The sequence below is a fragment of the Scyliorhinus canicula genome, chromosome 1 (assembly GCF_902713615.1).
Source record: "Scyliorhinus canicula chromosome 1, sScyCan1.1, whole genome shotgun sequence".
Classification (NCBI taxonomy): domain Eukaryota; kingdom Metazoa; phylum Chordata; class Chondrichthyes; order Carcharhiniformes; family Scyliorhinidae; genus Scyliorhinus; species Scyliorhinus canicula.
This window is the reverse complement of record NC_052146.1, coordinates 306,613,426-306,628,170: the sequence shown is the minus strand read 5'-3', so window position 1 is coordinate 306,628,170 and position 14,745 is coordinate 306,613,426. Positions and strand designations below refer to the sequence as shown.

The following is a 14,745-nucleotide window of genomic DNA, read 5'->3' as shown; positions in this document are numbered from 1 at the left end:
CTCCATGAGAAAAGAGTGCTGACTGGTTAGCAGGTGGACTCTGATCGGTAGCGGTGTTGCCATGGAGAATGCATAACTGGCAGTTAACTGCCAGGCTTTGTTTAAATTCAAACTAAACAGTAATAACTTGCTCAGCTACATTCTACATAACCCCTGGTCTTTCAGATGGATAAGAAGCTGCTGTCCCTGGATACCACGTAATTAAAAAAAAAGATCTGCATTGTTTAAAGATTAATTTACTCTCGAGATATAAATAAAGAGCTGCTGGCACCTGCTGCCTCGTGACTAGTTTTATGATTAGTCAGCAAGATATCATAGTTGACGATCTGTTTAGTTGGCAAGATGTGTCAAATCATGACTGTTGGACAAGATCTGCAATGATCTGAGATGCAGCCTTCTGTGAAACAAGAATATCACATAATTGTTTTCTGGTGATTAAACGATGAACAATACCTCTCACCCAGCAACCATTTTATTTTTATTTTTATTTGACTGATCTGAATGACTCAGTTTCAGAATTGGATCGCCAAGAATTCCAAAACTGTGACAGTCAACAGTAAACAGTAAATCAATGACTTCATTTACTTTGTACCAGCTGATAATTGAAAGCTGAGAATAGTGTGGCACCAAGGAACCTTGGCACAATTGAAGACACTGCTGGCCAGAGACTTACCTGGCACAAAGGAAGATAGTTCTGCTTGTTGGAAGCCAAACGTCCCACCTCCAGGACATTGCTCCAGGAGTTTCTCAGGGTAGTGTCCTCGTCCCAACTACCCTCAACTGCTTCATCAATGGCCTTCCACCATCCTAAGGTCAGAAGCAGGGATGTTCGCGGAAGATAGCCCAATGTTCAGCATCATTCACAACTCCTCAGATACTGAAGCTGTCCATGTCCGAATGCAGCAAGACCTGAATGATATTTAGGATTGGGTTTCTAAGCGACAAGTAAGAGAGAACAATCTCCACCAAGAGAGAATCTAACCATTTCCTCTTGACATTCAGTCGCAATACCATCAACATCCTGGGGGTTACCATTGGCCAGAAATTGAACTCGACTGGCCATATGAATACTGCGGCTACAAGTGCAGGTCAGAGGCTAGGAGTCTTGCTGCAAGTAACTCACCTCCTGACTCCCCAAAGTCTGTCCACCATCTACAAGGCACAAGTCAGGAGTGTGATTGACGACTCTCCACTTGCCTGGATGAGCGCAGCTTGATTGGCACCCGGGGAGGTAGTGGTGTAGTGGTATTGTCACTGGAATTCAGAGACCCAGAGTTATACTCTGCGGTCCCCGGTTCGAATCCCGCCATGGCAAATGGTGAAATTTGACCATAAAACCATTGTCGGTTGTTGTAAAAACCCATCTGGTTCACTAATGTCCTTTAGCGAAGGAAATCTGCCGTCCTTACCTGGTCTGGTCTACATGTGACTCCAGACCTACAGCAATGTGGCTGACTCTAAACTGCCCCCCACCGCCCCCCCCCCCCCCCCCCCTCTCCAAGGGCAATTAGGGATGGGCAATAAATGCTGGTACTGCTCATGTCCCATGAATGAATTTTAAAAATCAAGCATTTTAAGCATTTACGTCCTCCACCACTGAAGCCAGAGGCGGCCGTGTGTACCATCTACAAGATGCACTGCAGCAACTCACAAAGGCTCTTTTGACAGCACCTTCCAAAGGATATGGGAGTAAAATTAGGAGAAAAGGGGGAAACAGGTTACTGAGTTGGGTGATCAGCCATGATCATAATGAATGGCTGGGCAGGCTTGAAGGGTAGAATAGCCTCCTCCTGCTCCTTTTGTCTGTCGTTACATTCCAAACCTGCAGCCTCTACTACCTAGAAGAGCAGCAGATACATGGGAACACCGTCATCTGCAAACTCCCATCCAGGTCACACACCAGCCTGACTTTGAACCACATGGCTGTTCCTTCATTGTCCCTGGGTCTAAATCCTGGAACTGCCTTCCTTACAGCACTTTCTGTTCAGGGAGGTGGCTTGCTTCAAGTTGGAATTACAGGACCAATGCCCAGAGCCCACACTCCATAATTTTTCAGCAAACTAGGTGGATTAAAAAACTCATGTCCAGAATATTCACTCAAAATAAGACAGAGAGCCATGGAAATGGAAAGGAAATGGCAGAGACTTTGAACAAGTCTCATTTTGAGCTGTCTTTAAAATGAAGAACATCAAAAAAAATCCAACTAATAGGAGAAAATCAGGGGGAGGAACTTTAAAACAATCATGACCGCGAGAGAAAAAGTACGAGGAAAGCTAATGGGACTAAAGTCTAACAGGTCCCCAGGGCCTGGTGGCCTGCGTCCGAGGGTGCAGAGATAGTGGAAGAATTGGTTGTAAAGGTAATGTTCTTGTAGAATAGTTTGATTTATAGCCCAAGAACACTTGTAGGTAAAGCTATAAATGATTTATTAACATTAACTGTGGGTTAACTAAATACAAAACAACAGATGGATAACAGTATGAACAGGCAAACGCAACCTTTCACTTTCCGCTCTCCATTCAGTCTGAGGTCACCTGACTCTGATATCCACTTATACACTAATGAGACCCCTAGTGGTCAGTCGGTGGATTACAACACAACCATGATATCACCACAGTAATCTTCCAAAATTCCATAAATTCTGGAAAGGTCCCAGTGGATAGGGAAATCAGAAATGCAACAGTTTTATTCAAGATGTGAAATTTGGCAGTGTGGTGAACAGCGAGGAGGAAAGGCTGAGATTACAGGATGATATTGACCGGCTGGTCAGACGGGCAGAAGAGTGGCAAATGGAATTCAACCCAGAAAAGTGTGTGGTCAGGCATTTTGGAGGACGAACAAGGCAAGGGAACACACAATGAATGGTAGGACCTAAGGAAGTACAGAGACCAGAGGGATCTTGGTGTGCATGCCTAAAGATCCCTGAAGGCAGCAGGACAGATAGACAAGGTGGATAAGAAGGCATATGGGATACTTGCCTTTATTGGCCGTGGCAGAGAATATAAGAGCAGGGAGGTTATGATGGAGCTGGAGAAAATGCTCGGTGGGCCCCAGCTGGAGTATTGTGTGCAGTTCTGATCACCACACTATCGGAAGCGCCTGATTGCACCAGAAAGGGTGCAAAGAAGATTCACTAAGATGTTTTCTGGGCTGGTTTGACCGCCACAGAATAGGACCTTAGCTATGAAGAGAGGCTGGTTTGACTGGGGTTGATGTTTGTTTACAGAAGGAGGGAGGCTGAGGGAGGACCAGATTGAGGTGTAAAAATTATAAGGACATAGACAGGGTAGATAGGAAAAGACTTTTCTCCTTAGTAGAGGGGTCAATAACCAGGGCGCACGGCATTAATGTAAGGGGCAGGAGATTTGGAGGGGATTTGAGGAAAATGTCTTCACACAGAGAGTGGTGGGAGTCTGGAACTCACTGCCTGAAAGTGGGGTAGAGGCGCGAGCTCTCACAACATTTAAGAAGTATTTAGATGACCACTTGAAACACCATAGTGTACAAGGCTTGGGCCAAGTGCTGTAAAATGGGATTATAATAGACAGGTGTTTGAGGGCCAGCACAGACACGATGGGCTGAAGAGCCTCTTTCTGTACTGTAAAGGTCTGTGATTCATGAAAGGAGGAAGACAGAAAGCCGGACACTGTCGACCAGTTGGTCTAACATCAGTCATAGAGAGATTGCTAAAACCCATTATTAAGGATGTATTGGCAGAGCAGTTAGAAAATCATAATAGAATCATCCAGTCAACATGGTTTTATGAAAGGGAGTTATGTTTGACAAATTTATTAGCGTTCTTTAAAGATATAACAAGCAGGGTAGATAAAGGGGAAGCAGTAGATGTAGTGTGTTTGGATTTCTAAAAGGCGCTTGAGAAGGTGCCTGTGGAATCTGGCATAGTAGCACGCATAGACAACCCTCTCCCCCGGGGTCACTGGGGAGGTTCCTATTCTGTGGAGGTCACAGGGCATTGAATAGTCCTTAGACTGTGACCTCCACAGGGATTATAACAGGGCCACATAAACGGTTACTGCACAAGGTTACTGGTGGGTGGACCTATTCGCATTGATGGCGGATTGGCTAACTAACAGGAAAAGAGAGTTGGAATACATGGGTTATTTTTAGGTTGGCAAACTGTAGGTGTCCGAGTGCCTGAGGGATCAATGCTGAGGCCTCAATTATTCACAATCGTTATTTGTGATTCGGATGAAGGGACCAATCACATTGTTGCCAAATTTTCTGATGATATGGCGGCAAGTGAGTGGGCAAACATTTGGCGGAAGGTGTATAATGTGGGGAAATGTGAGGTGATTTGCTTTGGCAGGATGAATAGAAAAGCAGTACAGGGGGTTGGCTCTGAGTGTCCTCGTATATGAATCACAAAATGTCAGCATGCAGGTACAGCACGGCAAATGGAATGTTGCGAGGGTGATTGAGTATAAAACTAGGGAAGATTTGCTGCAACTGTACAGCACATTGGTGAGATCACATCTGGAGTACTGCGAACAGTTTTGGCCTCTTTACTTATGGAAGGTTATACTTGCACCGAAGCAGTTTCGAGAAGGTTGACTCGGCTGATTGATACGACTGTCTTGTGAGGAAAGGTTGAGCAGTTTGGGTCTTTACCCATTGGAGTTAAGAAGAACGAGAGGTGACCTTATTGAAACTTGTAGGATTCTGAGGGGGTTTGACAGGGTAGATGCTGAGAGGATGTTTCCCCTGGTGGGGAAATAAGTAATTAAGGCAACAAATGTAATGCTGGCCTTAAATGTTTAGCACACTGGGCTAAATCGCTGGCTTTGAAAACAGACCAAGGCAGGCCAGCAGTACGGTTCGATTCCCATAACAGCCTCCCCGAACAGGCGCCGGAATGTGGCGACTAGGTGCTTTTTACAGTAACTTCATTGAAGCCTACTCGTGACAATAAGCGATTTTCATTTCATTTTTCATTTTTCAGTTGCAAGGAGGATGGAGTATAATAGCAGGGAAACTTTATTGCAACTGTACACGGCCATTGGTGAGGCCATACCGAGAATAATGGGCTGTGTTCTATTTTGGCCTCGTTACTTAAGCTGCATTGTAAATAGCTCCAAGAAGATTCAACAGGCTGATCCCTGAGATGAAAAGATTGTGAGGAAAGTCTGAGCGGGCTCCACTCATTGGAGGTTAAACCCAGTCTTTGGCTTTGTGAAGGGGAGGTCGTGCCTCACTAACCTGATCTAGTTTTTTGAGGAGGTGACAAAGATGATTGATGTGGGGCGGGCGGTGGATGGTGTTTACCTGAATTTCAGTAAAGCCTTTGACAAGGTGCTTCATGGCAGACTGGTACAAAAGGTGAAGTCACACGGGATCAGAGGTGAGATGGTAAGATGGATACAGAACTGACTCGGTCACAGAAGGCAAAGGGTAGCAGTAGAAGGGTGTGTTTCTGAATGGAACGTTGTGACTGCTGGTGTTCCACAGGGATCGGTGCTGGGCCGTTTGTAGTTAACATAAACGATTTGGAGGAAAATGTAGCTGGTCTGATTAGTAAGTTTGCGGATGACACCAAGGAATGGCAGATAGGGTTGAGGATTATCAGAGGTTACAGCAGGGCATAGATAGGTTGGAGACTTTGGCAGAGAAATGGCAAATGGAGTTTAATCCAGACAAATGTGAGGTAATGCATTTCAGTAGGTCTAACATAGAGGGGAAATATACCGTAAATGGCAAAACTCTCAGGAATGTAGAAAGTCAGAGAGATCTGGGCGTGCAGGTCCACAGATCTTTGAAGGTGGGAACACACATGGACAAGGTAGTCAAGAAAGCTTACGGAATGCTGGTCTTTATTGGACGGGGCATCGAGTATAAAAACTGGCAAGTCACGCTACAGTTGTGAAGAACGTTGGTAAGGTCGCACTTGGAAAACTGCGCACAATTCTGGTCACCAAACTACCAGAAGGATGGGGAGGCTTTGGAGAGGGTACAGAGGAGGTTTACCAGGATGTTGCCTGGTATGGAGGGTTTTCGCTACACGGAGAGGCCGAATAGACTCAGACTGCTTTCATTAGAGCGATGAACGTTGAGGGATGACCTGATAGAGGTCTACAAGATTAAGAGAGGAATGGATAGAGTGGATGGCAGGCACTCTTTCCCAGGGGTTAGTCACCAGGGGGCATATGTTTAAGGTCCATGGGACAAAGTTTAGAGGAGATGTGCGAGGCAGGGTTTTTACACAGAGGGTGGTGAGTGCCTGGAACACGTTGCCAGGGGAGGTTGTGGAAGCAGGTACATTAATGACATTCAAAAGGCATCTTGACAAACACATGGATAGGATGGGTATAGAGGGATACGGCACAAGGAAGTGCTGAGGGTTTACCCAAGGGTGGTATCATGGCCGGTATAGGCTTGGAGGGCCGAAGGGCCTGTTCCTGTGGTGATTTGTTCTTCTTTGTTCTTTGTTCTAGAAGACTGAAGCACAACAGATTCTGAAAGGAACGATGCTGAAAGAATGTACGAGGAGGCACAGTTTAAAAATAAGGGCTCTCCCATTAGTCTGAGAGGAGGAATAATTTCTTCCCGCAGAGGGTCATCCGTCTGCGGAATTATCTTCCCCAATTTACAGTGGAGCAGGGTCATTGAATATAGTCAAGGATGAGTTGGGAAGATTGTTGATTGACGAGGGAGTCGGGGGTTATGGGGGACAGACAGGAAAATGGACTTAAGGCCACACTCAGATCAGCCATGGTCCAGGAATCCCCTCACCCCATGGCGTTGAGGTGGAGGCAGCTCGCCATCGCCTGTCCGAGGAATCTTCCGAGGTCGAAGGCATTTTGTATGGCTACCCCACCCCGCTGCTGGGGAACGTGCCACGGAGGGCGGGGGATCTGATGGGCCGAATGGCCTACTCCCGGTCCTACTCCTTATGATCTTATGGTCCTGATCTTATGGGGCCAAGGGGTGTCCATGTAAAAGAACAAAGAGCATATTTATGTCTGAATGTCACAAGGGACAGAGGAATAGAAACACAGACATTAAGAGTGGTCAAGATACCGTTGGATGTTTGACTGATTAATTTAGTATGTTAGAGGAAGGAACTCTGTTGCTCTGCTGTCCCTTTTCTAACGCTGGACTGTTACTTGCTGTTCTTTGTGGAAACCCTAGTGTCAAAACTGGCCATGAAACGCACCAATTCTCAGCACCCTCACGGTACCGCAGACGACTGCATTATAATAAATCTATATGTACAACAACGCAAGTGTAACATTGGCTTATTGAATTAACTGCAGCCTCTCACGGATGATGATTACACCCTTCACCCTCACCAGCTATTCCCGGTGATCTAGCAAAGTGGGTAGGATTGGAGACTGCTCCAGGGCAGAGATATTACGGCTTTCCTCTATGTCACTTATACTCTCTGCTTGAACTGCTCTCTTATCCTGTAGAAATGCCTGAAAACTGCCATGCTTGCACAGTCCAACCTTCTCAGGAAGCCCAGCCATCGCCGCCGCCTGTGCCCCAACTCCTTGACTCCACCGCCATCGCTGTTGCTGCTAAAGAAGATGAATGTGTAAGACAACCCCCCCAGCCTGTGTCTAGGTATCCTCCTGTTCTCCCCAAACCAATCAACTGGACCATTAATAAGGAGTGTAAGTTGTGTCCTTTGTGCTGTGATACGTTGCTGCGCTGGTGAGCCGGGACTATTGAGACAGATTGTGCTATTTCTCAAAAGGGGAGAGGCCCTCATGTGACTTCTAACCATGAACTTGTGCAAGTATTTGTGTTTGTGTCCTCCCTCTTTGAGCTATTGTAGCCGTTGAACAAACTGCGTAACCATTTCAAAGCATCTCCTACATTATGTGCCTTTCAGTCAGAGGGCATTGACCTGTGAACTGTTTCCTTAGGGATCGCCTGTCCCACTCGAAAACGGTTTTTAAGAAGTCTAGGGTTGGGGCCTTTCTCTGAAATCATTTAACCTGACTGCAAAGAGACTCCTTTTATAAACTATCCAACTGAGACAACAGTGGAAAGCACATCACCTTTGGCACTGGATTGAATGTCCACTCCCTCCAGCACATATCATCGACAGAGTGTACTGTGGGAATTGACCATGGTCACATTGACTGACAGCACCCCTCCCTCTGGTGACCTTAACCATTGGAAGGCCAAAAGTAACAATGTCACAATCACTCCTGAGTGCCAGCTGAAAGCCATAGGCCCTCCTAACTTCGAACGCACAGAATAGTGCAGCGCGGAAGAAAACCATTTGGCCCATTTCACCTGTGCTATCCAATTCATCTCATTCCCCTCTTTTCCCCCAAAAGCCCTGCATTCATTTTCTTTTCAAGTATATTTTCACAACCCTTTGCAAAGTTACAATTGAATTGAACTCCATCACCCTTTTGGGCTGTGCATTCCAGATCCTAATAACATCACCACCCTCTTATCATCACGGCCTCAAAATCCTGCAGCCCTTTTCTAACAGTATCCTCATCACACAGACTGCCACCTTCTCTCGGGATGGGCAATAAGAACAGCCTGGCCAGTGGCACCCACAACCCAGACAGAAATATTAAACTCCTTGTTTGTTCTGCTTCTTCGTGTAGCATATCTGCTTCCTTGATGTATGCTTTGGCAAAGATGGTCCAGACTTTGCAATGAGTTCATGCAATGTTAAATGAACTATTAACACAGTTCTTAAATTAGTTTGACTCTCCTGCTAATCTAACTGTAGTAACTCAGTCTATCTTTACCAGCCAGCTCTAAGCCACGTTCTGGGTGAGATGCTTCTGATCAACCCTGATGTACTCTCTAGATGTCTGTCTGTGGAAGGAGGCAGAGTATGTGTGCCCTGTCCTTTTATATGGGTTGCGAAGTGCCCCCTTTGTGGTAATGCCACCTCTGGGTGTCTTGACTGCTCATTGGTTGTGTCCTATTCTAAGTGTTCATTAGCTGCATGTTTGCATATCATGACATCTCCGGTGCTCCCTCTAGTGGTTACTTAGTTGTAGTGTATGTACATTAACCCCTTGTGTATATACAGTGATTCATATCACCACAATCCTTTCACAATCTTCCAAGGCGCATGGTAATAAGTCCAAATTGCATGTGAAGGTTCAACTTGTTTTGAACAAAGCGAAAGATATATATTACAGTGATTGAACAATAGTACTTTCAGTAAACTCGCCTCAACTTCCTCTTTCATCATTAAAGAACTTTAATTCAACACAAAATAATTTTTGATTCACACTGCTACACTTCAGTCTTGTTTGGTAAAGCTATTTGGTGGCATTTTATTGTTTGGTTCTAATTGTTCAGTGTCTTTGCCTCATCATTGCTGCTCCTTCGATTCTTTTCTATCTCCACTCCACCCCGTGCAAATTGTCCGTTTTGGAAACATGGGAAAATCTTCCAGAAAGTCGACAAGCCCCAAGGCGAATCATATCAGAGTGAAGACGCTTGTGGATCACACTTCCCGTTTCATGGTTTCTAAATGTTTTACCCCTCCTGCTCGCCCAGGCGGCTCTTGATAACTCTTTTCTCTCTGTTCCCATTTTCTGTCGCTTCCTTCAACGTACCAGCCTCCCCGAACAGGCGCTGGAATGTGGCGACTAAGGGCTTTTCACAGTAACTTCATTTGAAGCCTACTTGTGACAATAAGCGATTTTCATTTCATTTCATTTCAAGTGCTACTTCAAAGCAATTCAATTGAAGAACTCCAATGTACGGTTGTGTCTTACACATTGAGTGTCACGATGTGACTGAACTGTGCCTTCTGGAAAGCACATACACCTTGTCTGTTTGGCCAAATGAGCCACTTAGATGCCAGCCAGAAACACCAACACTGTGGGTGCACCTACGCCTCGGGGCTACAGCGGTTCAAGAAGGCAGCTCACCACCACCTTGCCAAGGGCAATTAGGGATGGGCAATAAATGCAGGCCTCGCCAGCGATGCCCACATCCCCGTAAAAGTTAATTTTTTTAAATGACAGTTTCTCATCGGGCTACATTGACACTTTGTCAGATAAACTCGAATAATCTCAATCCTAACAGCAGTCTGCAATAAAACCGGGTATAATTCAAGGGGGCTCGTAATTGAATTTCTGACACTGGTCTTGAGGATGGTCAATATGAGAACGGGTTACTGACACAAGAGGTGGAACAGGAAACCTCAAAACGTTTCAAGAAAAACTAGACAGGGTCCTGTCGACAAATGGGATCCAAGGTCATACTGCAGATAGCAGGGCTCGATGGACTGAAGGGCACTTCCTATCTGAAACCGTTACAACATTATGCATTCATTGAGGGAACTGCAGAGAGAGCTTTGCCCTGCACCTATCCTGTGCTGTTCTCCAAAGTGCTCGACTGGAGAATCATTGGACACAATTTTAATCCTGTGCAAGTTTTTCCCGAACTAAGTAAGCTTTTTTACAGAATGCACTGTGTAATTATGAATCTGGCTACAATTCAAATCCCCAATCGAACAAAACAACAGATGATAACTTAATTGCTACTTTCCCACTAATATAAATCCATTCATGAGATTACAAAATGATGACATTTAAGTATACAATGCCTATTAATGCTTTAGTTTAGTGTAATTCCGTTGAATGGTGATTGTGACAAGCTCTGTCTTGACAATTGTTTTTCCACCCAGAGGCTGCTGCCATCTAAGATGGTGGCAAAGTTGTGATGTAACAGGCCTACCAATCCAGAGGCCCAGACTGACCCTCGGGGGAAAGGGGTTTAAATCCTGCCAGAGCAGTTGGTGGCATTTAAATTCAATGAATAAAGTGAGGAATTGAAAGCTGATTGGTGACCAGTGATTGTCGTGAAGATTGATCGGGTTCACTTCATCCGCTCGAGGGAAGGAAATCTGCCGTCCTTGCCCGGTCTGGCCGACATGTGACTCCAGACCCGCAGCAATGTGGCTGACTCTTAAATGCCCCCTCTGAAATGGTCCAGAAAGCCACTCAGTTTGAGGACAATGAGGGATGTGGTTGCCAGGGCTGCATGGGAAGAATATGTAAAAATTAACTGCATCCGAGCACAAACTGCCTCATGTATGTACCAGCGTGATATGCTTTCTCTCTCTTTCTCCAGGGTTGGCCTGGATTCTCCTTGAAGATCAATTTCCCGGTGTGCAATCCTGGAGAAAAATCATCGGGATATTTTTTTCAAGTTTTTTTGGGGCATTTTCTTTGAATGGTTCTCTTAATTGGACTTAAAATGATTGAAATTGGAAAAGAAAATAGTTGCTTGGCTGACAATAAGCATCATCCAACACAGTAATGAGTCTTTTTTGCTTTCTAATTGGTGCAGGAAGGCCATGCTTCACAAGGATGGATGTGTTGGCCGACAGATGGCTGGAGTCGGGGTACACGTCATGTGATGAATCCTCCAGGAATACCTTTAATCACAGTTGGCAACTCCACTCTCCACATTTCAACCAAAACCTGTTCAAACACGAAGCTGTCTTGGTTCTGATCCACACTCATTGGATAGGAATCCTCGACTGGAACCGTGGCTTCTGTTCGACCTGATTCCAATTCCAAATGGTTGAGTGTCATGTCAAACTTTTCAAGGGACAGCACGGTGGTGCAGTGGTTAGCACTGCGGCCTCACGGTGCCGTGGACCCGGGTTCGATCCCGGCCCCGGGTCACCGTCCGTGTGGAGTTTGCACATTCTCCCCGTGTCTGCGTGGGTCTCACCCCCACAAACCCAAAGATGTGCAGCGTAGGTAAATTGGCCCCTTAAGGGCAGCTCAGTGGCGCATTGGTTAGCATTGCTGACTCACGGCGCTGAGGTCCCAGGTTCGATCACCGTTTGTGTGGAGTTTGCACATTCTCCCTGTCTTTGCGTGGGTTTCATCCCCACAACCCAAAAAGATGTGGAGTGTAGCCACGCTAAATTGCCCCTTAATTGGAAAAAATGAATTGGGTCCTCTAAATTTATATTCAAAAAAATTGGCCCCTTAATAGGAAAAACAATGAATTAGCTACTCCAAATTTTTTTTTAAACTTTCCTATTTTTGGTCGCAGAAATTTTCTTTCTGTCCCCCTCCATCACCAGGCTAGAGGAACTTGCACCCCAGCTCCCACAAATAACAATTGGATTCACAACTAAATAATCTGCTTTCAGTGATGTTCATTGAGGGATACCAGGGAAAACTCAATGTGCCACGGGATCTTTTATACCCAAGTCCTGGTTTAAAGTCTTATTGGAAAGTACGTACCTCTGACAGTATGGCACTCTCTTAATATTTTCAAACCCTCCGGACTGAGTTTTCACCCCGTGTCCTGACTCAGAGGTAAGAGATGACACACTCTCGAGGGGGCTGTGAACCTACATCCTTCTCTATCTGATGTGAGAATGTTTCTGGGGCAGAGTACGGAGTCATGGTCTTAAATACCTTCATGTGTTTTATGAGCTGTTTGGCAGCTACATCATTTTGTAAAATGTTTGATATGGTGGTTTGGTGACTGATGCACATTCTGATTCCAGATAAGCCCTACAATATTGCGAAGCACTCCAATCCATTGATGCCGCCTCAATCACCCTCCCGGCCTCATTCAGCGATGAACACTAATCCGCCCCAGGACCTGCCAGGTTTCCCAGGCACGGGGGACACGCTCAGAAATCCTGGGAAACTTTCTGACTTTCCTTCTCAGCCTCCTTCACTGCAATCAAATCTAAGTGACTCCGTCGGACTTCCGGCCGTAACCCACCCACCACCTCAGCCTGGAGACTACGATGAGAGGACGAAGGCCGAGACTGAAAAATCTCTGATGGTTGATGTCCAAAAGGTCGATCAGTCTGACCCATCCGAACAGCAGAACCTTGAGAAGGAAATTCTCCAAGCTGATCCCAGCCAGCCCAGTAAGCCTGATGTTACTGATGCTGAAATGGAGATATCACAGGGGCAGACAGAGAAAGAGCTGACAGTAACTGCAGAAACACAAAAGGGGTAAGACCACAGGATATTTCATTGGGCTTGAGTTTTCACGGGCTGTTACTAGATGTTACATGGGGCGAGTTGGTGGACATGTTTTAACTTCGGGAATACAAAGAACAAAGAAAAGTACAGCACAGGAACATAGGATCATAGCATTTACAGTGCAGAAGGAGGCCATTCGGCCCATCGAGTCTGCACCGGCTCCTGGAAAGAGCACCCTACCCAAGATCAACACCTCCACCCTGTCCCCATAACCCAGTAACCCCACCCAACACTAAGGGCAATTTTGGACACTAAGGGCAATTTATCATGGCCAATCCACCTAACCTGCACATCTTTGGACTGTGGGAGGAAGCCGGAGCACCCGGAGGAAACCCACGCACACACGGGGAGGATGTGCAGACTCCGCACAGACAGTGACCCAAGCCGGAATCGAACCTGGGACCCTGGAGCTGTGAAGCGATTGTGCTATCCACAATGCTACCGTGCTGCCCCTTCAGCCCTCCAAGCCTGTGCCGACCGTGCTGCCCGCCTAAACCAAAATCATCGACACTTCCTGGGTCCATATCCCTCTATTCCCATCCTATTCACATATTTGTCAAGATGCCCCTTAAATGTCACTATCGTCCCTGCTTCCACCACCTCCTCCGGCAGCGAGTTCCAGGCACCCACTACCCTCTGTGTAAAAAACTTGCCTTGTACATCTCCTCTAAACCTTGCCCTCACACCTTCACCCTATGTGCCCTAGTAATTGACCCCTCTACCCTGGGAAAAAGCCTCTGACTATCCACTCTGTCTGTGCCCCTCATCATTTTGTAGCCCTCTATCAGATCGCCCCTCAACCTCCGTCATTCCAGTGAGAACAAACCTAGTTTATACAACGTCTCCTCGTAGCTATGAATCGTACTGTGGACAGTAGAGTTTCCAGTAGGTGGACAGACCAGAAGGAGACGCAACAGATAATAACTCATGAAAACTGATTTCAGCTTCACAATGGTGGAGTTTGACCACATGACCTTTGGTTCATTATATAATCACTATCTTCACTTCCAAGGAAATTCGCAAAATAAAAAAATTCTCTTGCGTTTTCCCAACCTCACCAGGTGCAAAAGCACGTGACACCAATTAAGTATATTTTTAAGTCCAATATCTCTTGGCATTACAACAGCTAGTTTCTGCACAGCAAGCTCCCACAAACCGCAATCGGAGAAATTTACCAGATCATCTTTTCTCTCGTGATCTTGGCTGAGGATTAAATGTTGGCCCTGATGGCAGGGTGAATTACCCAGCTTGTCCCTCAAATAATGCACTGGGGCCTTTTATATTCACTAGAGATGGGGACTCAGTTTAATGTCTCATTGGAAAGATGGCACGTTCGACAGTGCAGCATTCCCTCAGTACTGCCTTGGAGTGTCAACCTACAATATATGCACAAGTCCCTGGAGCCTCCGAGCCAGAGTGAGAGTGCTGCCCCTGAAGCAGGGGAGTGAAATGAGAGCAGATCATAGAGGGAGCAGCAGGTGTGTCTTGCTTGTTCCAACGCACCATCCTCTAAGCTTTTGAGCGGCTGGTCGAGAAACCTGTCTGAACCCACAATGTAAATGCCACAGTTACTAAAACAGGTCGGGGCCAGGAATGTTGCTACGACTGACTGAACGCCGACTTCCCAAAGTTCCTGCACATGTCAGGAGTGTAATGGAATGCTCTCCATTTGCCTGGAAGAGTGCAGCTCCAACATAGAACATAGAACATAGAACGATACAGCGCAGTACAGGCCCTTCGGCCCACGATGTTGCACCGACATGGG

General features: G+C 46.1%; 1 protein-coding gene across 3 annotated transcripts in view; it reads left to right on the top strand.

Moving 5' to 3' along the window:
* The window catches only part of LOC119976558 (phosphatase and actin regulator 2-like), a 207,321-nt gene that overhangs the window by 155,470 nt on the left and 37,106 nt on the right, over nucleotides 1–14,745 (top strand). For 2 of the 3 annotated variants that reach the window (XM_038817146.1, XM_038817153.1), the window contains 2 exons: nucleotides 7,428–7,631; nucleotides 12,488–12,950. In XM_038817146.1, the coding sequence (XP_038673074.1) occupies nucleotides 7,428–7,631; nucleotides 12,488–12,950 (667 nt within the window). The remainder of the gene's footprint in view (nucleotides 1–7,427; nucleotides 7,632–12,487; nucleotides 12,951–14,745) is intronic. The other variant, XM_038817160.1, reaches the window with a different exon arrangement.